Source organism: Indicator indicator, chromosome 10 (assembly GCF_027791375.1).
Source record: "Indicator indicator isolate 239-I01 chromosome 10, UM_Iind_1.1, whole genome shotgun sequence".
NCBI classification, from domain to species: domain Eukaryota; kingdom Metazoa; phylum Chordata; class Aves; order Piciformes; family Indicatoridae; genus Indicator; species Indicator indicator.
In genome coordinates, this window is record NC_072019.1 from 21971607 (window position 1) to 21995072 (window position 23466).

At 38.0% G+C, this 23466-nt stretch overlaps 1 protein-coding gene across 2 annotated transcripts in view; it reads left to right on the forward strand.

The window, feature by feature from the left end:
• The window catches only part of MAST2 (microtubule associated serine/threonine kinase 2), a 183166-nt gene that overhangs the window by 138217 nt on the left and 21483 nt on the right, over positions 1-23466 (forward strand). For both annotated transcript variants that reach the window (XM_054384103.1, XM_054384104.1), the window contains 10 exons: positions 4236-4311; positions 5602-5811; positions 11099-11200; positions 14724-14856; positions 16500-16561; positions 17185-17270; positions 19276-19484; positions 20814-20952; positions 21341-21473; positions 22830-22995. In XM_054384103.1, the coding sequence (XP_054240078.1) occupies positions 4236-4311; positions 5602-5811; positions 11099-11200; positions 14724-14856; positions 16500-16561; positions 17185-17270; positions 19276-19484; positions 20814-20952; positions 21341-21473; positions 22830-22995 (1316 nt within the window). The remainder of the gene's footprint in view (positions 1-4235; positions 4312-5601; positions 5812-11098; positions 11201-14723; positions 14857-16499; positions 16562-17184; positions 17271-19275; positions 19485-20813; positions 20953-21340; positions 21474-22829; positions 22996-23466) is intronic.

Below are 23466 nucleotides of genomic sequence, written 5' to 3' on the forward strand. Positions count from 1 at the left end.
GAAAGTGTTTGTTGTGGCCCCTCTATAAGTCTGCAGGAGAAAATCATTGGTCTTTACTTTGAAAGACACTGTAGTTAAAATGTATTCCCTTTACCTTTATATATATATATATATATATATACACACACACATACATGTAAACCCTATAGATTAATTTATTATTTATAAATAAAGATATTTAAAAAAAACCCTTATATTCTAAAGAATGTCACAGTCCTAGTGTAAAGAACGGCTGAAGTGGAAAACAGCTCAGTGGTATAAAACCAATCACAGATAGTATTTGTCTGCAGACTGGGTTTAGCTGAAGCTGAATGTTTGTAAAAAGGAATAGAAGATAATAATGTAAAAGTATGTAAACAAACTCAGAAATTAGTTTTCAAAGTGCTCAAGGAGAAAGGCTCTTTCCTGTTTCACTGCTTGCCTGTTCCATAAGAAGAATTACTGTGCATCCTGCTTTGCCTCAGATTCCCTTTTTTTAGCAATGCTTGAATAAATGCCTGGTGTGGGCTTTCTGTGCTGTTTGGTTATGATTATGCAGGAAAAACAGTCCTTAAATAACTGCAAAAATAATCTTAAGTTACACATTAAATTTTCTACATTATTTCCTCCATGTTATAGGTTGTTGTAATCCTGTGGGAAACGGTATACCGTTATTACTGTGCATGTTGCATAAATTCAGACTTTAGCAGATGGATTCTGCTCTGCTGAGTTCAGTTCTCCTTTGGTCATTGTCCTGTCTATAAAACAGGGCCTTAGGGCCCAGTTGTTATGGACTGCATGAAGCACTGAGTCATACTTACTATGAAGCTTGATGGGCAGACGTAGATTCTCCATATTTGCTTCTGTTTTATTGTCTCTCTTTTCTGGGGGAGTTTTCTGACTTACTTCTAGTCTTAATGCAATTTAAATGAGTTCAAAGGTTTATATGTTTATTTCTTGGGCAAAGAGCAAGGCTGATGCTCTGCTCATCTTGAGCAGAAGGTTTAACTTTGTACTTCATACAACTTTTGCTCTCTAGTTTTAAAATTCTGGAAATGAAAGAAAATTAAGGCCTGTGGTTTTACATTTCCTATGGACACTGGCTTTGATAATGTGCACAAAGACATCATTAATTAAACCTTTACATACAGGGTAAAAGCAGAGGGGAACACAGGGCTTTTAGCTTCTCTGCTTTTTCCTAGTAAATACAGTTGTCAGAGTGAAGGAGAAAATAGGTATTAATAAACATTTCAGATTTATTTTCTCACAATTAAACTACATTTTAAAAGATTTAAGTTATTGATATAAAGGCTACTCCTTGAAAGAGCTATCTATAAGCTATTTTCACTTTCTGACATCAGATATACATGAGTTTTGACACGCTGAAGGCTAGAAACCTTTGTGGGAGATAGATGTCACTGGAAGTGTACCATCACATTGTCTCATGAAGGGGAGGGAGGGTGAAGATGGGGGAAAGAGAGAGTGGTTTTTCATTCTGCTGTTAAGCTTAAGGGGACAGGTATTACTCTTCTAATGTCTGCCCTGCTGAAATGAAAAACTCACTGACAATAATCATTTCTTTGACCTGCCTATCTACACCATCAAAAGACAAGCAGTCTGCTTTTTGTCTTGAAATGTTATGCACGTGCACGGTATGTGTCCTCTGTTTGGCAGAAAATGATCTGTTCGTTTGTGAGGCTTGAAATGTTAGACTGGTTTAGTTCTGTATGTGAAATTCTTGGTGCTAGATAGACGTGTGAAGCTTTTGCATTTGAAAAGCTGTCGTGCCAATAAAATGTATATAATATCTTCTTTCTTGTTTCTAAATTTCCTTGTGTTCTCCGTTGGTGGCATTAGGTTACCTGCTCAGTCCTGGTTTCTTTTTCACCTGGTTATTTCTCAAAGGTGCTGTAAAGTGACCAGCAGTGTCTGATGCCTTTGGTTAGTTAGGTATCTGTTTAATTATTTCTGTAGTTTCCCAGACTAAGGATGAACATAAAAATTATAGTGCAGTATATTATATTGCAGTCCTGCTATAATCAGACATTTAATTTGACCTGTTAACACTGGGCAAATTTTGTTTAGAATGGCAGTTTGAACCTTGATCCCAGGTTTTATCTGAAGTTGATTGGATGCTCTGTTGTTCTAGTTGGTGAAAAGGGGCATTAAACAGCTTCCAGTGATGAGAGACAAAACTGCCAATGCCCAAGGAAGTTGATTGGATTAAGCGTTTGCTTTCTTGCCAATCAGTAGGCTCCTCTGCAAAGAAATTACTTTTGTTTCAGAATCATGAAACCTGAAGCAGACCCAATAAACTCCACTATCATTGTGGCTCTCCTTAAATAAATGCTTCGTTTGCTGTCAGGACAGCTCGGGTATCATGATTTCTGCAGAGGTCCTGATTTCCTGTATCCATAGGAAAGTGCCTTGAAAGCAAAAGGCAAAACTCCGTGTGACAACAAATACTTAACATGCACAAATTTTAGTAAGACTGCTTTTGTGTTAAAATGAAGTATGTACTCTGTATTTCTGTAGTTAGCATCAGAAGGTTTACATATCCTTGTAATTTATTCCTCACTTAAGTCATGCAGAGAATCATAGAAATAACACGTTATGGAAAAATCAATTCTTCAGTAACCATGTGCACCAAGTTCTTCAGCTCTGTATGAACTGCAAGTAAACAAGTGTCATGTGTTTGTGTCAGATAATTTGGTTTTAAAGAAAAAAGGGTAAAGATAGCAACTTAGATGTTTGTGGAAATTTGCTTTGAAGTCTGAAGTGTAAATGTTTTTACCCTTCTTTTTATTAAATCATACATTACATATGAATATAAATGTAAATTTATTTTCACAGAAAAATTTCCATGATTAAAAATAGCTATCTACCAAGCTAAGGGATATATTCTCCTCAAAAAAAAGAAGTTGATGAAAATGTGTTTTTACTTGGTATCCACAACAAGCAAATTAGTTTTTCTCCTTTAACAGAGAGATTTTGTCTGAATTGCATTTTCCCAAGCTGAGGGATAAACCTTAATAAAAACAAGACAAAATGTAATTCATGGAATTCCAGTGCCAGGCATGAAAAGAGATTGGTATTGCTATATTCAGTGAGTCAGAGAGTGAAATTTTCTTTGAATTGTAAATATACATTCCCAAAAGTATGTTTTTTTCCTTTAAATAGGTTAATGGTAAGGTAGTATCTGTAATGCATTCCAAGTTTAAAATGCATTTATTCTGTTCAGAGAGATTCGTTTCATCCTTCACAAGAAAGTCTCAAGTCATTCAAGATAAAATTGTACTTTTTGACACAGAGAAAATATTTTTAGCAATATGTAGTACTCTCACAATCACAAATACAATGATCATGTAAGATGCCAAGCAAATAACTGAAGCCCTTGCTTGTCTTGAACATTAAAACAAGGGAACCAGAGAAATGAGATGCTGCAGGCGATCCTGTAGCTAGGGATTATCTGCATTACCTCATTCATGCTGTCCTCAGAGGCAGAATGAGTCAGAGCATTGCATACCATCAGATGTGATGAAATGAAATGCAACTCTGCTTTAAAAAAACCCACCCAAACAGTCATATAAATGCATTTTGTCAAGATTTAGTGTCCTGGATTTTTTGGTGTGCCTTGAAGTTGGTTGCTAACCTATGCATACATGCATATGCATCCATGGTGTAGCATGTCTCAAGGGAGTGCAGTTTTCCTAAAAGTATTCTGTTCCTCCTGCTTGTGATATTTATATATAAGTTTGCTGAATAACACTGGTCATGCATCCCTTTCTTCACACTAAGGAAAACAAGTCATCTCAAGTTCCTTGTTTCCTTTGACTCTGTTCCTTTCTGCCACTGGAGACTCCAGAGATAATAGTGATTTCTTCCTGGGCAGGGCTGCTACCACTACCACAGAGGGCAGAAAGAGAATGAGGGAAACAACAGATGTACCTGCAACAAATGCACTGATTTTATACGTATTTATACATTAGGGCTTGCATTCACTGAAAATAGGTGGGTTTCTGCCTCAGTTCACATGAAGTCAGGAGTGTTACTGGTTTTCAGATAAGTGGGAAAGCTGTAGGTTGTTATTGCTTGCTAGGCTTTTCACTGAAGTTAAGCATCTTCCTGTTACTGAAGATGATGTCAAGGCTTTGGAAGGGCTGCAGAAAGCGTGGCAGCATTGTCACTGCCACTGCATTTTGGAGGGGTTTGATGTGGTATCTGTAAATGATAACATGCTGTCTTGTCTTCTCTAGCCCGGGTCGCTCCCCAATTTCCTTTGACAGTGAAATAATAATGATGAACCATGTATACAAAGAAAGGTTTCCAAAGGTAAGGAATCACTTTTCTTTTTTTTTTTTTTTTTGATAATGCATTCAATGAACTTAAGATCAAACTTCTTGTACTCATTGGAGAAGGAGCCCAGCACTTATCTCTGACTTCCAAGCGGTGCAGTTTGATGAGAGTTTGAAGCCTGCTCTGCTTTACATGACAATTCTGCAGTAGATGGATTCAAAAACCTTTGTGTAGTTGTGTATGTGCATCATATTCACTAAACTTCTCATGGCTTTTATTGGCATGACAGCTTGTAGGGATGATTGGCCATGCTCTGGCTGCTCAGCCCATTTATGTTGTTTATAAGGCCAATGTCTCTATGTATTTTTAATTAATCCTTGTCTTTTTTTTTAATTTCAAATCAGAGCAAGGCTGGTGGAAGAGGGATGTGTTTCTTAGGGATGTTTTTGTTAAAAACTATTTAAGAATTATTTCAAAATATGTTGAATAATAGTCTCTCATTATTCCCCTGTATAACTGCATTAAATTTGCTTTATAGTAATCCAAACTTCTTTGCTTTTGGTAGGCTTTCCTTTTATATATTGGAAATATAAAGTTTTCTATTAAAGAAATTCCAAGTTAATACTGAAGGTTTTGGCAAACCCCAAATTTGTCACTGGGACTTTTGGTACCAGGGAAGCAATGAAGATAGATTTGTATTTCTAGAAAAGTCAGTCTGAATTTTGTCTACACTGAAATGTGCTGAAGTGATCTGCACTAAAAATAAGTATGAGGGTGTTTTAAAAAAGCTGAATGTTGAAACCTATGGAATCAAGCTTTGAAAGTTAATGTCTCATTGAAATGAGTGTAGAAGATCATGTATCCCAGAGCTGTCAATATGGCCTGCCCTTCCTGATCTACCAACAGCAAACCCAGATGTTTCTCTGGAGACAGGGCTTATAGTGATAGAAATGTCCTGTGTCTATTGCTTGGGGCTATGAGTTTCAGGCTTCATGGTCATGCCTAAAAGTTCTGAAAAATGCCTTCTATCTTATGTCCTTACTCTGGAGACCCACAGAAGAATACAGCCTCAGGACCAGAATATTTTTATGGTCATTTGCATTTTCAGAAAGGGTATTCCAATTAATCTTTGTTTGCTCATGTGAACCTTAACTTTTGCCTGTAGTATGTGATTTTTATTCTCAGAAAAACGCTATTGTATTTTGGAGTATTTTTTTCAAGCCTTCTGCGTTTTGGATTTAGAATATGTTACTTTAGCACACTTCTTGTCCATGTTTAAGTTCTGGGATAGTAAAATTGAAGAATAATTTCTGTTCTGTGTGTTAGGCCACGGCACAGATGGAAGAACGGCTGGCTGAGTTCATTGCCTCTAATGCTCCAGAGAACGTCCTGCAATTAGCAGATGGGGTCCTAAGTTTCATTCATCATCAAGTTATTGAACTGGCCAGAGATTGCCTAGATAAATCACGTGAAGGTCTTATTACTTCTCGGTACTTTTATGAGCTGCAGGAAAACTTGGAGAAACTTCTTCAGGATGTAAGTGCTCTCTGGAAAATAGAATATATTATTTTGATTGAAACTTTAAAGGATGCGTCAGAGCTTTGATTTTTCAGGAAAGACAATGTGGATTCAGGGGGAAGGGCAGGAGGTGGGGATGTCAGGAGAGCTGAGTTTTTCCAGTCTGCTGTTGATCTACCGCTGAGCACATCGCTTCACCTGTGTACTTCGTTTGTACAAAAGCTAAATATGCAGATGAGCAAGGCAAAAGCAGTCTTTACCATTTATGAAAATTGGGTTCATCCAGATGAGGGAAATGGCTGAACTTTCCTTTCATGTACTTGAAGACTCTGAATGACTTATTAATTACAATAGTGCCTTCAAGCAGTGAAAACACCATGGTTTGTAGTGTTGCTATAAATTTTTCATAAATTTTTTTTTTTTGAGCTGAACTTAATCCATTTGTGGTTTTTTTAGTACGTGGATGTGTTTTGTGCTGTTCAAAGCGTAGGAAAATACACAAGGGGGCATGATTTTAATGCATGCTCAGTGTGCTTCAGCTACTCATTAAAAATTGTTCTATTACCTTAAACTGAAAAGAATATTAAACACAAAATGTCTTAGTGTTTATGCTATAGCTGTTGTGAAGAGTCAGCACTATTAGCAGTTCCTGGGTCCAGACCTCTGTTTGGGAATGTCCTCCTAACCCTCTGCTTTGATTCAAGGAGGCAGCAAGTTGAAAACACAGGATTTATAGAGATCAGTCTGTGATAAATACCACAGATACCTAGAAACAGAACACCTGAAACAACTTACTTTCTGTGATGATTTTGAATGTATTTGATGAAGTTGTGTTTATATGTCATTGATCAGTTTGCCAGTCCACTGGCATCAATTGCACTACTTCATGTTTCTGTTCCACTCTTTCTAGACATTAGAAAATAGCAGAAAATAGCAGAAAAATTAAAATGCTATATTAATATGCAATTTTTATGTCAAAAAGCTTTGTGAAAACAGCAGAATCTTCCCTTGTATCAGTTAAAACCTTTGACTGAAGGAATTAAGAGAACAGTAAATTCAGTCTGACCCCTTTGAGGCCTGTCTTCTGGCCTGAAGAGGCTAATCAGGATCTTTGAGGTGTGGATCAGATAAATCTTTTTTCTTTCCTCTCACCTCCCTCAGAACAAATCGTCAAAACACACTTCTTATCTTTCCTTTTCCTCTTAATCCTATGTGCATTCTACTGCTGCTCCTAAGGACAGGGAGAGATGACATTGAACTATTATTAAAGAAAGATACCATGGTCATCCTGGACTTGTTCAGGAATTGACATTCAGGGCTTTCTTTGACCTCTTCCTCCTCAACATCATCTGCAGAGCCAGGGTGAGAGGAGGGTCAACTCTTAAGTTTAATTGATTTACTTTAGGAAGTAAGGTGGGCTAGAGATGATTAAAGGGAAAGCTTGAAGAGACAAAGGAGGCAGAACAGGCTGGGAGGGAAAAGGACAAAGAAATTACAGGCAGTGGAAGAGTGCCAATGACTTCATTCCACATCTTTCTCATTTGTTTCAGTCCTATCGTAGTTCCTTGGCATTTATATTTTAATATTTAAAGGCTACTTGTTTCCACCTGCTTTTGCCAGTCTGTGCTTTGCCCTTCAGCCTCCATTCTAGAAGGAAACAATTATGATGTTTCGATCTAAACAGACAGAAATTGTTGATAATATTTCTTTTGGAGGACTCATCTGAAACACGAGAAATTTGGAGTCAGGTTTAGGTTATTCTGAAGTTGGAGACAGAGTCTTTACTTTTGCTTAACATTACACGTTATATAAACAAATACCAACTGGGAAGTCGTCACTAAAAGCTCTTCCACTGAGGGAGCAGTTGTATGGTCTCTACAGTAGGACATATAGTTTTGTGGTATCCATTTATAACATATAGAAAGATTGGGAGGATGATTTATTGTTGAATAAAGAGATAGGCAAGTGGCAGGAATACCCACAGATTTTCATACAGCTTTACTGTAAGAGGATGGATTCCCTTAACATTTTTAAGGTGTTGACTTTTGACACGTGGTAACAAATGAAACTCACGGAGTATTTCAAACCATAGAAAGGCAACTCTATTTAATATGTTGCAGACTGAGTCTGTTCTGTATTGTAAAAATGCATCTGTAAAACAGAGTAATTGGATATGGAGATAACGAGCTGTTTAAATATACCAAACCAGAAAGCTTTTAAAAGTTTTAGATCTTGGCTTTTGTAATAAAATGCCAACAAATCTCGTTAGTTATGGCAAATGAGATCTTTGCCCTTGTTTGGAGCATGAAATAGTGTCTCTTAGCCAGAAAAGCCTATTGCTTATTGCATCATTGAAATTAGGCTGGAGTAAAATTGAATTTAAGAGATTTTCTTCATTTTCCAGAACATGAACTTGAATGTTAGACTTCACACTTAAAAACATTGAAAAATAAGATAAAGCTCTTATAAAAAAGAACATTCAGTTCTTTCAGTCATTCAGTTCTGTATCAGTTACTGTAGAGAGGATGGGATAGGACCTCAGGTTACTGGAGAGAAGAAGGTTATACTCACATATAAACTTGGGTGAATTGACAAGGTAGAACTAGCCAAAAGAATCTTAATGGCTTTTGTGTAGGTGTAGCCAATTGCTGAGGAAGGTGAAGGATTACAGGTGTTTCTGTGCATGGCACAAAAGAAACAAGGGAGTGTGTCAGTATTATACTGTGGTGACTGGTGCTGCAGATTGGCAAATGGATATTCTGATTGGAATCGCTTTCTAAATATGAGCCCGAGCATAAATTTATTGGTTCTTGGCATTGCAGGTCTATCGTTTTGGTTTCCATCAGTATATTAGCTCAATTACAGCACTGTGACTTGCATATCCCAGTTATTGGTCCTGCTGAACCCCAGGGGAGGACAGTGATTTTAATTTCATGCCCCAGTAGCTACAGTTAGTGACGGATGGGTCTTTCAGATAAGGGAATCGGTTTGTAAATTACCCGTTGCTACCTCCTGTACACGTGTCACTGGCAATGTGTGTAGGAATGGCATCAGCCTCTGCTCACAACCCCTATAGCTTCTCCCTCCTTCCCCTGGGAAGCAAAGCAGGGGGAGGTGGAATCCTGAAATGCCACCAGCAACCTTCAAGCAAGCATGTCGTCATTGGGAACTGCTAATTAGATGGCGTGCCTCCTACCAACACATGGAAGCAGCAGGCATTGCTTGGCTATATAACCCTCTGGTTTCCAGATGCTGTGCTTGGGACAGCTTGTAAACAAGATGTCTGTAGGGATGTCTGGGCTGTCCTGCGTGAGAAGGAAACAAGAAGAGGCAGTTTTACTGAGGATCTTGGCAGAGCAGCGCTGTGCAGAGATGATGGCTGAGTGGCTGTTACAAGTTGTGTCTGATTTTTGTCATCCTTTTTTTTTTTTTTCCTTTTGCTTTTCTGTTTTATCTGGCAGTTGTGGTCTAGCTTTTCATTTTCAGAACAGACACCTGATTAAATGAGTTACATTTTTTTTTTACTTATTCTGCCTAAATTGTCATAGAGAAGGAGAAAACAAAAGGACTTGATTTAAGAAAATAAGTTTGCTTTAACAATATAAATGGATGCAAAATGATGAATTAAATATATTTTATGCATAATATTACTTATGGGAGGGGGGGAAGGACTTTCCAGTTGCATGGCTGATATTTCAAATAATGCAAGGTTGTTGATGTTTTATTTATTAATTTCAACTCATCTAACCCCTGGTGATCTGGAATAGCTTTTCAGATCTGAAAGCATTCATTTCGTTCTAGAATTTATATTTTAACTTACAGGTTTGTGTAATGCGTCAGGGGACACGGAGTGAATACTAATCATCTTCATTTGGGTATTTGCTGTTTTATAATTAGAAAATACCTTTATGGTAGGAAAAATCTCAACTTAGTTCAATGCTTTCAAAATAATCTTTTCAAGGCTCTATAGCCAAGGAGCATCTCTGATACTGGTTTTAGATAATGAACTATTCAGGTGCATAATTTTCTTCAAGGTTAAAAGTCTAGCCCTGGCTTACCAAAGCTGAAGTGTTGAGCAATCAACATTTCATATCCTGACCTGTGTTGAAATGAGAAACTTTTTTTTTTTTAGTAAAATATCAGAGATACAGTATTTTTAATGCTCCCTGTATGTTTCTAGCTCTAATTTTCTGCTTCCCTCCTTTTTTGTTGTTCTTTCAAGTGATCATTAGTGTGATTTGACTTCTCACCCATGTATGTCCTTTTTCTTAGATGCTTCTCTCTTTATTGCTGCTTGCATCCTTGTTGATAAAATATCATTCCTATAAGCAATTCTCTTTATTGCCAGCATAATCTTATTGGTTAAGTTCTGGAATTTATATCTGTGGCTGTGCTAAAGTCTATTTTTTAAACCTTGGGGAAAAAATTAGCTATGCTTTGTTTCAGAGTTTTCACATGTCATTGGAACCAACTTTTTATCACCCTCTGATGAAATACTATTTAGTTTATGCCTCAGGACTCATAATGTAACTAAGCATTGTGTGCTTGAGCAAAAGAAGAGTCAATTGGGGGGGGCTTGTTCAAATTCCTTTGGCTTTTTGTGTTGTTTTGATTTTGTTGGCATTTTTTAAATTATTGTTTTAGTATGTTTATTATTATAGAAAGATATCTCATACACACACACACCTTGAAACTAAACCTTGATTTTATACTGAAATCTGGCAAAGTAAAGGGAGTGGACAAGAATAAATAATCTGAATAAAGTTTCTGTATGCTCTTTGCTTTGCTGGTCTGCTTGATTCTACATACAATACAGTGCAGTGCTGTAGTTGTTCAGCAGGATTTATAAAATTAAATATAGAGAAACTAAAGTTTAGTTTTCCTTGATGATGAACAGAAATAGTTCAAATTCTACCCGAAAGTAAAGTCTAGAAATGCAGGTGGCTGTTAGTTTTTATCTAGTTCTCAGTATTGTGTGGAAGGTAAAATTGAAAAAAAAATCAGTATTCCTCTTTTAATTTTTAAAAATAAAAGCCCCTCGTATCTAATTTAAATAATAGGTGATAAAATGCAAATATAGCCTTTGAAGTCTCTCTTGCATAATGAAAGGAGGCAATTGTAATAGAAAACCTCTGTGTAACTTGGTGTCCTGAATGAGCTGAGGTCGTTGCCTTCCACGACTCAGTCATGCCTTTGCTGATGAATTATGGTTCCTGAGCTGGTGATTCCTCTGCATTCAGCATCTGACATATAAAAATGAAGAGTTTACTGCCAGGACCATAATGTGGTGTTCTGCTCTCCACAGGCCCACGAGCGATCCGAGAGCTCCGAGGTTGCCTTTGTTACCCAACTTGTGAAGAAGTTGATGATTATCATTGCACGACCAGCTCGGCTGCTTGAGTGCCTGGTAAGTTTGGTCCTTGGAAGAGTGTGTGTGTGATCTAAAGAGGCTGGTGTGTGTTTGAGGAGATAAGGAACACAAAGGAACACAAAGTCTTCAAGAGAAAGCTTTAAATTGTGGTTAAAACTGATGAAAATAAATCAGCATTGAAAAAACAGAAGTACTAAGTGTGTTTTGCATTAATATAGGAGTATCTTCCCAATGGACTGTCAGCTGCAACAGCAGCCAAATAATATTTTACTACACAGTTTATGGCTGAGGGGCCAGATGTAGCTGAAGACATAATTTCATGCTATTTGATACCACCTGATCTTCCTTGGAGTGTTAGTAGCTACAATAAAGAGCCTGTAAATGTGTGGTGTGCATACGGTGCCCCGAAGCTACACTGAGAAGGAGCTGACATGATATAGATGATATCTGGGTCTTGGATTCAGACTCTTGCTGCAGACCCAGTGATTGCACAGCAAACTGGTGTCAGGTTTTCCTGCTGTGAACACACAGAGGGGTAGGACAGATATCCAAAAAGATTTGGAAGTGCAGGTATGAAATGCTGTTTGGTGCTATTGGAATACATGGAAAAGCAAGTCTCATTGCTTTTTTGACCATTTACTCTGGCTAATCTGAATATAGATTTTTATTTAATTTTAGAAAATGGTGAAAGAGTGTTTAGGCCATCCCAATAAACCATTCACTTTGTCCTGAAGTCCTGTAGCTCCAGAAGTGTTTTGGAGGTAGAGTGGAGAAGCAGCCTGAATGTGCATTCTCACTGTGATGCCATGACAAGAGGGTTAATAGAACCCTTAAATAAATAGGGAAAGAGATGATCAAGCCTCTGGTGTACACAGTGCTGTGGTGGTTAGTGGTTATAGGAGCCAGTTTGGTGACTGTGTTTCAATAGGATGTTGAAAAGTTGATGTGAGTTTAGGGAAGAGTCACAAAAGAATATGTTGGAGTGCTGGAGGAGGTGTCATAAACTTACAGTGGAAACTTAAGAAATGACAGGATGAAATTCCCTGGCATGTTTATAAACACAAAGTCTGATGATTCCTCCTGGACATAAGAACTACAGGGAAGCTACATCTGTTTGAGACAGAGAAGTTGGTTAAGAATCTGTGGCTGGATATAGGTGTACAGCTAATATTTGAAGCACGTTGAGGGCTTGTGTGTCCATGGGTGATTTTTATCACTGGAGTCACTAGAAGATGATTAGTTTTGTGGTGCTTCCTTTGACAAAGTAGACAAGAATGGTCCAGTTTTCAAAAAAAACTTCAGAAGGTAGTGAGAACCAGTAGACTTTGGAGGGTTCCCTTATTCCTCCTCCATGACCATCACAGATTGCTTTGCTGTGAACCCTGTAGTGCAACCCTGCAAGCAATTCCAGACTCAAGCCAGCTTTTGCCTGCAAATCAATAGGTTTGCATGTTCCTCTGCTATCTTCTACACCTGACATTCTGCAAAGTGAGTGGGAGCAGGTGGAAACAGTAAAGTCATTGAAATGTGAGTAATGAAGTCCAAAGCATATAGTGACAACCCTGACAAGGAAGTATAAAAATAGTATTTGGATCTGTATATTAGTCTTCCCTGGTTTTCAACTTGCATTGCCTTTCTAGCACTTTTTCCCCCAAATATATGTATTTATTCTACTGACATGTAGAATTAAATGTTAGTGTTCCTTCTACCCCATAAAAGATCAAGACATAGAGTAATAGATAATCAACCATTTAAATAACTTGAGAATTAAATTTCATTTTTAACACTTTTTGTGTGTGTGTGTGTGTGTAATTTAACTTTTAGCTTCAGTTGTTTGTGAATTTATAAAGAGGTTTCTAAGATTAATATTAAGGTTACACACCTCATTCTTATTTCTTCCTTGTAAGTGAAATAGCTGACAATGTAGCTAGTGTTTGTGATGATTGTGATTACTTTAATGAGGGGTAAAGGCATTTAAGTATTTGAAACAACTTTCTTGGCTTCAGTCTTTGTGTTACCTCATGGATTGTGAAATGTTTTTTTTTTTATGGACTGTGTCTCTGGGGCTTCAGGAAAATAATGTGTTTTGTGCATCACTGAAACCATCTTTAGGAAAAAGTATGTAATTTATTCTTTTTTTCAGACTATTTTTCTGTAGCACCTGCCTTCCCTTCCTAGAGATCCTTCTGCATTCAAATGATTGAATAAATATACTGAAAACAGAACTAGGATTTATTTAAATTCTCAGGGTTTTTGTGTGTTTGAATTTTTTGTTATCATACCTTTTTTCCTTCAGTCCTTTACTCATCAATAAATTATCTCCAGTTGTATCTTGAAGAGTCCTGCCCTGGCTTCACCTTCCCTTTCACCTCTTTCTCTAGATGATACTGCAATCTGCTGACCATATCTCTCCCATGGTCTTTTCTGGTCTGTCTCCTGCTTTCTGCCAATTCTGAGACAGTTGATTGATCCTTCTCCTGAAGGGTTAGGAAGGAACTTTGTTTTCTGCTTTGTTGCTGTCTTTGGTGACAGCATGTATCCAAGCAGCATTACTTAGTGTAATCAGGAAAAATGGGCCTTTACTCTGATAATTTAAATATCTTTACATCATCACAACCTCTGATTTCTTATTTGCAGTTCTCTTCTGTCTTTTATGCTGCTGACCACACTCACCTGAGGTCTTTTCTGATGCTCTCACAGCTGAATGGTGTAACTGTTCCTCCTATTTCACTAGCAACTTTTAGATGCCTTGGCAAAGCTGCTCATTGCTGTTGAATGATGAGGTTTGAAAGCTAACTGATGAACTTGCTTCTAAGCAGAGTGCTTCTGCTTCTGCAAGCTTGTCTTTTATTTCCAACTGTGTCTGTTAGCCTGGTAAAAGAGATCACACCTTCTGAGAATCTTTCTTACCTTTCAGGTCACATACACCAATACTGAGTTGATAAGATGATCCTGTGCCTGATAGTCTATGACATACCTCAGCAGTTTGTCATATATAGAAAGTGAAATCTTCTCTGCTGATAAAACAGCGATTGCTGGTTTAGTAATAATTTTATTAGCAGTTGCTAAGGTTGGGACAGTTACAGAATTGGGTGAGTGTATGGTTTGATTAGAAGTGACATTTGAAAGCAGGAGAGTTTTATATTGGCTTAATTCACCTTTCAGAGGTGGCAGAAGGCAGCACTTCTGTCCTCGTCTTTCCCTGGCACATCTCAAAGTGACAAAACTGGCAGCTGGGGCCAGATCAATGCTTGCATTACCATGTCTGTATTATCCAATAGTCTGGTTTTTGTTCATAAAAAGTCCCTACAGTCCTTGTGCTGTTTGGATTTGCACACCAGTGGACATCCAGCAGGCTTTAAATGTCTGTCATTTTTGTGGAGCAGAGTGGAATGCATTGACTTGCTGTAACTGCAAATGTTTTGCATCACTGCTAAGCTCACAATTAACTAAGCTCAGAGTCTGTTCCTGAAGGATCTCCTGTGTGGGGGAGAAACCTTACATAACTGTAAAGCTGAAACATATACCTTTCTCTGTCTTTCTCACCACCTTGCTGTAGGAGTTTGATCCTGAAGAGTTCTACCACTTGTTAGAAGCTGCAGAAGGCCATGCTAAGGAAGGACAAGGAATTAAATGTGACATTCCTCGTTATATTATCAGCCAGCTGGGACTCACCAGGGATCCCCTGGAGGGTGAGAACTCTTGTTTTGTACTCTCCAAAATGCTGAAAGGATAACCAGCTCTCCTGGTCACTGCATAGCTGAAGGAGGCTTTAATTTAATTGGTTTAATTCCTAGGCTATTTTTCCTTATTTTCCTGTTTGCTGTCAAATTCAAGACTGTCCTTTCCACCCCGTGTCTCAAAGGAATGTTGCTGGAATAAGGATTACACATCAACAGTGACAGTTCTTTACTTATGATGTTAATAATGTCTTTCTGTATTATAGCTGAAACAATGGTAGAAAATGGATTTGTGATTTAACTACTTATGCTATTGGACCGTAGAAGTAAATTTATCTGATATTTTTCTGATCAGCCTCCCTGCTGGTAGCCTGGTTGGAAAGTATCCTGTCATCCCACTTTGTCCTCCCTGGGAGAAGTGAATTTACTGTGATTTTTCCATTGAGAAACTAGGATTAGTATGAATTTTTAGGTGGAGATGAGATTGTATTTTTATATCTTGCATAGCAGCTAAACCAAAGAGAGTCATGCTTTAGAAAAGAAAAATATGGGTTTTTTGCTAGTTGCCAGAATTGCATATGGTAAATTGAATATGCTGTAAACATAGAGAGGCCCAGAAGGTTCTGAGTTTGGAATTTATGAGTTAATATTTCTGCCTGGCACTTTGCTAGCTTTGTATTTTCTATGACAAGTTCTATGAGCATTCACAGCTTGCTCAGCAACAATAGAAAGTATGACAAAGACTGGAGGTTACTGCAGAATATTTCAGCAATTGAGCTGTACTTTTTGTTTTCTCAGGAGAGCATAATTTTAGCATAAATTAGTAGTCTGGATAGGACTAGTTTAAGTTCTGCAGTGTTTACTGGAATGACAGTGACAGGTTGACTTCATGTGAAAAGCTCTTCGGGAAAATTTCTACCAAAGATTGTTAAATGCAATTTAACAGCATTTGTTGAAATCTGACATTAAAGGGAAATTTCCTTTGATCCCTGTCATGGGAGAGAACCTTTCCATCACTAATTCCCCTTACTAAAGTCAAATTTTCTTTAGAAAAATGTGGAGATGTCAAGGTGCCTTATTTCCTTTCTGTAAGAAGGGCACCCAGAAATGTCAGTGGTATCTGTTCAGAGACTAGTAGTTAATGTAGGATTTGAGTTTGCAAAGTTTATAGCATCTCCTAAGACAGATGAGTAGCCTAAACTAACTGACTTTCTCCTAGTTTGCTGCTGCTCAGCATTTTGCAGAATCAGAAACGTTTCACGGAGAGAGGTTGTTTGAAATGTAATGCTTTTTCTTTTCTGGGGTACAGAGATGCCACCAAGCACCAGACATACATGCATGGAATAGATTTTAATGTTAACTAGCTACTGGTTTCTACAAACCTGCATTTGTTGCTTTTACTTATTATAGAAACCAGCTAGAACAATCCAGGCTGAAATTAGAACAATTAATTATATTCATCTTTATATAAAACACTGCCTACAGCTTAAAAGATGTTAAAGGTTATCACTGTATAATTGGGGTGACTTTTTACAGAGGGGGAAAATGTCCTTCTCATCTACGAGCACCTCTTACAATCCTGTTTGTCTGGTATAAACAAAGAGAATAGTGTTTGATTGAGATCATTAAGAGTAATCTTTCCTCTTTCTTTTCAGAAATGGCCCAGCTGAATAGCTATGACAGCCCAGACACTCCTGAGACAGATGATTCAGTCGAGGTAAAGCAGTACTACACTCAATCTGTCTAGTGCTTTTTTTTTTTTTTTTTTCTCTTTTTTCTCTTACTCTGGAAAGAAGTAGTCTACAGAAAAGAATTAATTATAATGCAGAGTAATTTTAATTAAAAATGTACTGACATTTAAAAGCACACTCATCTCTGCTCAGTGGTGGTGAAATGCTGGAAAGTTGCAAACAGGAATTATCATCAAGTTGCGTTGATATATTTTAGAGTTGGAAGGAAAAATATTCTGGAGAAATTCTTTATGTCTGCATTTGTAAAAGGTGATGGGTATCAAAGAGTTGGCTTTAGTAAGGGACTGTTGGAAAAATTTCATAATGTAACTCAGTAGGTTTCAGAAATCCTTGGCTGTTTAGGTTATTGGTATTCTGAAAATGTAGTGTTGGGCAAAAGCCTGAATCTTACAGTCCACTGATGGTGCTAATAACTATGGAGGGAATCTGCAGGGGTCTGTGGGATACAGATGATTGTTCTAAAACTGAGGACTCCATGGCTTAGAAATAGGTCAAGTTTGGGTGAATGCTGCTTAAAGAAGGAAAAGACAAAAAAGTGATACATAGAATCAAGTCATTCCTGCTTTCCATTTCTGTTTTCTTTCCCCAGAGCCGTGGAGCCTCTGTCCAGTCAAAGAAAACTCCATCTGAAGAAGAGTTTGAAACTATTAAACTCATTAGTAATGGTGCTTATGGGTAAGACTTTTAGATTCTGCTTTTGAACAAAACACTGTTATTGTCATACTCAGGGAAGGGCTATAGCAGAGTTTGGCAAATGACTGAGTTTTGTGAGGTCCAAAGCATAAATTAATTGTGCTGGGGTCTTACAGAGCTTCCACACTTGTGATGTCTTCTGCATTCTTCTGGGAGATGCTATTTCCTACACGTTCATAGGGGTATTTAGACAACGGTTCCTGGCTGTCAAGTCCTTAAGTTGCACTGAACTGACATAGAGCTTCCAACTCAGGAAAATTAGTTGCCTTACTTGAAACCTTTCTGAATATGGTACTCCTGACCCCTCTGTGGTGCAAGTTTTCTGAGGCCCTTCCGAGGTGTGACCTCAAGCCTGTTTTGCCAGTAACCATTTCTGCACCATTTCCTTATGGCAGGCAGATAAAATATAGACACATCAATACCTTACACTGAGATGACAAAAGCATTTTTCCTAAACACATTCTCTAGAGAAAACATTGTCACAGAATCACAGAACTGCCTAAATTGGTTTATTGTGAGATTTCCTAAGGAATAATAAAAAAGGTAGTTTCCAATATCCTTACTGCTTAGCAAGGCAGTCTGTATTTCTTTTGCTGCTGTCTGGTTAAGTCCTGTGATTTGTTTGTTTAAAGGCTAAGGAAGTGACAGTAAAATTCTGTAGTGGCAAGTGTTATTGATGATTCATCAAAACAGCAAGGATATTGATGGAGAAGTGGTTTATGCTTTTCCATTCTTCCATATAATATAATATAATATAATATAATATAATATAATATAATATAATATAATATAATATAATATAATATAATATAATATAATATAATATAATATAATATAAGGCTGTCTGTGAGCACTTGAAATAGAAAAAGAAATGCTAAAATTGCATTGGGGCAAATCTACTGTGGGAAGTAATACAGTAAAAAAAAGTTATTAGATTTTATTATCCATTGAAGAATCCAGAAGGAAGTTGGTCGCTTAAAATTTTAACTCCTCAGTACAAACCTATCCAGAATTTTAAAGACAGTTCCTGACTCTTTGCAGTTCATAAATCCTTACCAGTGGTAGTCATTAGGTTGTAACTGAAAAGCAGTGACATTCAGGAGGTCATAACAGCAAAACCTGAGCATGTGCTTGAATGTTTTGTTGGAGTGGGTGCTGGGTTAACAGCAATTCGGTTTTTAAAAGCTATATGTATAAAAAGAACAAGCATATTTTTTAATCAGTGAAGACAAAATAGGATATCAAAGAGGCAGGTTGTTAGAAAAGGTTTTATACGTTTTCAGCCATATTTCTGCACAGGCTTCATAATTTAAACATAACTTTATGAAAAGGGGAGGGAGAGTTAGTAGTTTTGCTGTTACTCTTATATATCTTATATATCTCCCCTGCTGGTGACACACAATACTGTGTTAAATGTAATATACTCCAGAGAAAAGGAAACAAGTACTGATTCAATAAGGTGGGTAAACTGGATGAAAATTTTATTTGCAAGCTGTATTATTAATGTGCAAGACTCTAATGGTCTGCAAATGATAGGAACGTGAGGGGTACTTTACTGAAGGAAATCCCTCGTGCCAGCATCGCATCAAATGAATTTTATGGAGCTTAGAAAGAAATTGTCCTGATTCCATACATCTTGGACCATTTTCCAAGTGAAATGGTGGCTGTAGTCTTGAAAAATACATGCCCCTCTGCAGTGATGCTTAAGGAAGTTTGTGACATTTGTGTCTGACATACCACCTTGTAAGTCACATGAGTGAAAATATTGCTTAATTCAAGAAGATAAAGTAGCTTCTGAAAGGAAGCATCATGGGGTTCCTTCTTTTCTGGAGGAGCTTGACACTGAGATAGGATTTTATGGAGTCTCAGGTAAGTCTGTTAGGATCCATCTATCCATCATTGTTTAAAAAAAAACCAACAAAAGAACCAAAATCAAACCAGTTTGAACTGAAAATGGAACTTTTCCTGTTGGTATGTGGTTTTCTAGAGCGGTGTATTTGGTACGACACAAGACCACCCGGCAGCGTTTTGCCATGAAGAAGATCAACAAACAGAACCTCATTTTGAGAAACCAGATCCAGCAGGCTTTTGTGGAGAGAGATATCTTGACATTTGCTGAGAACCCTTTTGTGGTCAGCATGTTCTGCTCCTTTGAGACCAAGCGCCACCTGTGTATGGTTATGGAGTATGTGGAAGGTATGGCTGTCATTAGCTACACCTGCAAAGGGCCCTTAGATAGGATGGACATGTAAAGTGTATGCAGCGTGTCTCCTTGTAAAAGATGGCATTTCTGAGTGATCTCTAGGATGTGTGCTTTTGGCTGTTAAGACTGATCGGTGCACTGCTCTAAACACAATAAACAGGAAAACCCATCTCGTGTGCTAGTCCTTCAGGAAAGAGCTCAGTCACAGGGGAGGTCACTGATGCCCTTTTAGGGAGGAGTGTATGGAATGCTTGGGCCTCACTGGAAAAGGACTCATCTTACTGTTAGTACAGCTTAGCACAGGAGATACTCAATTTGTGAATCCCTGTGACTAATAGAACGTGATTGCAGGGGAGCTGAGGAAACATGAAGCCACATATAGAAAACTAATGGGGTCAGGAGTCAGTGTGAACATTCCAGTCCTCTTTGGAAAGAAATCCTCCTGCTCTCTTATGGGATGGCATGGCTAGATCCATAGCACATTTGCTTAGCATTACAGTTAGAAAAAGATAACCAAGAAACGCAGTCTGCGTTTTTTAGTAGCCTTTTAAAAAACACAGTGGTATTTTATGCTGAGGTTTTTGTTTGTTTCTTTTGCTTGTTCTTTGGAATATTATTTGATTTTATTTTATCACTGCATCATATTGTAAGCAATAGATTTCCATGGGTGGATAGGATTAATTTCTTATGCCTAACTTGCTTAGCTTGAATGTTTATGAGGAATCCACTTCTAGTTATTGTATCAGTGCTCTTTCAGATAAGTTAAGGGAATGAAAGCAGATGTATTGATAGAATAAATTTTAATATTAATTCTTATCTGCAAGTAGAGTGGCAGATACTGCTTAAGAATCTTGAATCATAGGCCCACAGAATTACTTTTGTGTCTGCTTCTGTGTCCAAGGGTGTGGCTGCCTCTCCCTATATAGGGAGAGCCACTTAGCAGCTGTAGAGGTGTTTACTTACTCTTTTAAGAAGTTTGTAAATCAGAAGTAGTATGTCTCAGTGTTGGAATGTAAAGAAATGCAGAGGCCAAACAATTATGAGCTGCCCTTTCTTCAAGTCTTGCCTACAGTTTGGAAATGGCATCTGTACCGTTCTTGAGCAAGAGTTCTGAACATACATGGATCTCAGTTTTCCTAAGATTTCAATATTTATTTGCAGCTCAAGATGGAGTGCAGGGAGAGCTTCTGAATTCAGGCTACAGGGCTGAGAAAGACAGCCTTCAGGAAACTTGCTCTAATCTAGTATTGTGGAGCCATAGCTGTTCTTTCGTACTGATATTGGACATTTCACTATGCCATATTTGCAACTTTTTTTTCTAGGAGGTGATTGTGCTACACTTCTCAAGAACATTGGTGCCCTACCTGTTGATATGGCAAGGATGTATTTTGCTGAGACTGTCCTGGCATTGGAGTACCTACACAATTATGGGATCGTTCACCGTGACCTAAAACCTGATAAGTAAGCTGTTTGGAGGGAGGGAACCAATTCTTGGGGGGCTTTCTCCATAGGCAATAGGACATGGGGGTTAGAGACAGCAGAGATATTCAGTGACATCTGACAGGTAGGAGGTTTTATTAGAGTCTGTTGCTACTGATGTAGAACCAGAGGGATCCTGAGAAAAGGTGGGAAGAGTGTCTTCAGATATTATCTCAAAGCTATTGCTGCACTGATGAAATTACAGCAGAAGGTGGTCTGACTTCCAGTTGCTCTGGGGATATTCAGCCCCTTCCAGGTGTTTTGCTTAGCATTATCTTGTGGTTTTTTTGGTTGTGGGGTTTTTTTTAATTGCTTTTGGGAAAAAAAATAATGGAATGTTGGGTTATTTTGCTGCATCTTTTTCTTCTAGTCTCCTGATTACTTCCATGGGCCATATTAAACTAACCGACTTTGGACTATCTAAGATTGGATTAATGAGTCTTACAACTAATCTTTATGAGGGACACATTGAGAAGGATACCAGGGAATTCCTGGACAAGCAGGTAAGCTTGACAACTTTGTCCCCAATCAATCAAATGAAGGGTTCTGTCTTGGGGCTGAATTGGAGTTTGTAGCACTTCTGACTTGCCTTGGTGGTGTACTGTGCATTGTAGAAGGGGAGGAAAAGATACAAATCCATTCTCATGTTTGTGCATAAATTGGCATTGTTTGTTATTTCAGTTTGTTGTGGAGTGGTGCACTTTATCATAATCTTTTTAGTTTGGGGTATTGGAATTGTGGCTTAGGCAGCAGGGCAGGTATGAACAGAAGTTGGTTTAGGGATGTAATATGGATATTGCTGGATGGTTGTTCCACGGTCTCCCCCTTCTGGTGCTTAGAAAGTTCATGGCAAATTCATCTATGTTTCTTTTTGTAATTTTGCCTGATGTCTTGAACGTTGATTTTTATCCCCATGATATTTACTACGGGTAATTTTTCTTCTTAGCCTTCATTTTGCTAAGCTTAACCAGCCAAGCTTTTCTAGATAACAAGATAGATTTTTCCTGTGATAAATTAATAGCTCTTTCATACCCCTCTTGCAGCGTGAGTTGCTATTTCCTGGGCATTGCTGATAAGAACTATACTGGATGCAGGCACACCAGTGCCTGGTATGCTGGGATGAAAAAATACCTCTTTCTTCTGAAAATACCTAGGATTGCAGCTGAATTTTCTTTTTTAGCTTTGCCAAGTGTTAGTCGTAATCATCCTGGGGTATAGGCTTCCTTTGTTTCTGAGTAGCAAAGGTTTTTTTTTTCAGTAGGAACTCCCTTTGGTCACTAGATTATGTTCTTGCACTTTGCAGTGTTGTATTTTTTACAACTGTTTTGTCATTGTTGTTTCTTCTAAGCCTGAAGCAACTTAGATCTTCCAATGTGATTTCCTTAGCCATTGTCTGTGCCAGATGTACCTTCCAAGTTTAAAAGCTGGAGTGTAATCATGCTGTGCTATTAATTCTGCATCTGTGAAACCAAATTCTGCTAGCACAGAGATGAGAGGTTTGTCAAAATGCAGTTCCTACAAGCTTTACCTGTGCCAGCAGACATCCATCAAGCAGACAGTCCTATACACAAAGAATATGCATTTTTCCCATATGCTTTATTATACATGCACCAAAGAACCACTTGGCTGGCTTGTCCACGTTAGAAGCGTTTCATGGTATGTGATATGATTTCTGTGCAGGTTATGTGTTCTTCAGATAGAGACTCTTGCTCCATGTCCACAGCATAAAGCGGTTAGTTGCAAGACATGAATAACTTCTTGTGAAGCTCTGAGGGAGAAAGAAAAATCAGACAAAAATAAGGTTTGATGTGAATTTGTCCATTTGTAAGTTTTTTGCTCTCTTGTGTGTTTCTCTTGAGGTCTGTGGGACTCCAGAATACATTGCACCAGAAGTGATCCTGCGGCAGGGCTATGGGAAGCCCGTGGACTGGTGGGCCATGGGAGTTATCCTGTACGAGTTTCTAGTTGGCTGTGTTCCTTTCTTTGGGGACACACCTGAAGAACTCTTTGGACAAGTGATCAGTGGTACGTTTCTGTTCTGGCTCCGAGGCGTTTCAAAGCGTGGTGTGGAGTAAAACCTGGAAAATATTGAGGATCCACAGTTTAGTCAGGGAGGACTAGGTATAAAATAATGGGGGTTAATTTTAAAATATTTCTGTATCAAAATAGCTTCCATCTGATTCCAGCTGTCGAAAGTTGTTGAGTTGCTTAACATCTTGTTAGTTAGTGGGAGTCATTCAAATCCTTGTGGGATTGGGGAATAAAAAAGTGGGGATTTTTCTGTTCTGCCTTTTAACTTAAATGATGAATATTAAAGGAACAACCACCAACAGGTCTAATTCAGTCTGATACTGGTTATTGCTTCTGTAGAAGCAAATGTCACTCAATTAGTAATTGTTGTGTAAATGAAATAAAAGGAAAAGTCTAAGCAAACCACATTGAAGGTGCTGTACTTGGTACCTTCATGTCTTGTGGCTTTTTTAAACCTATCTCCTG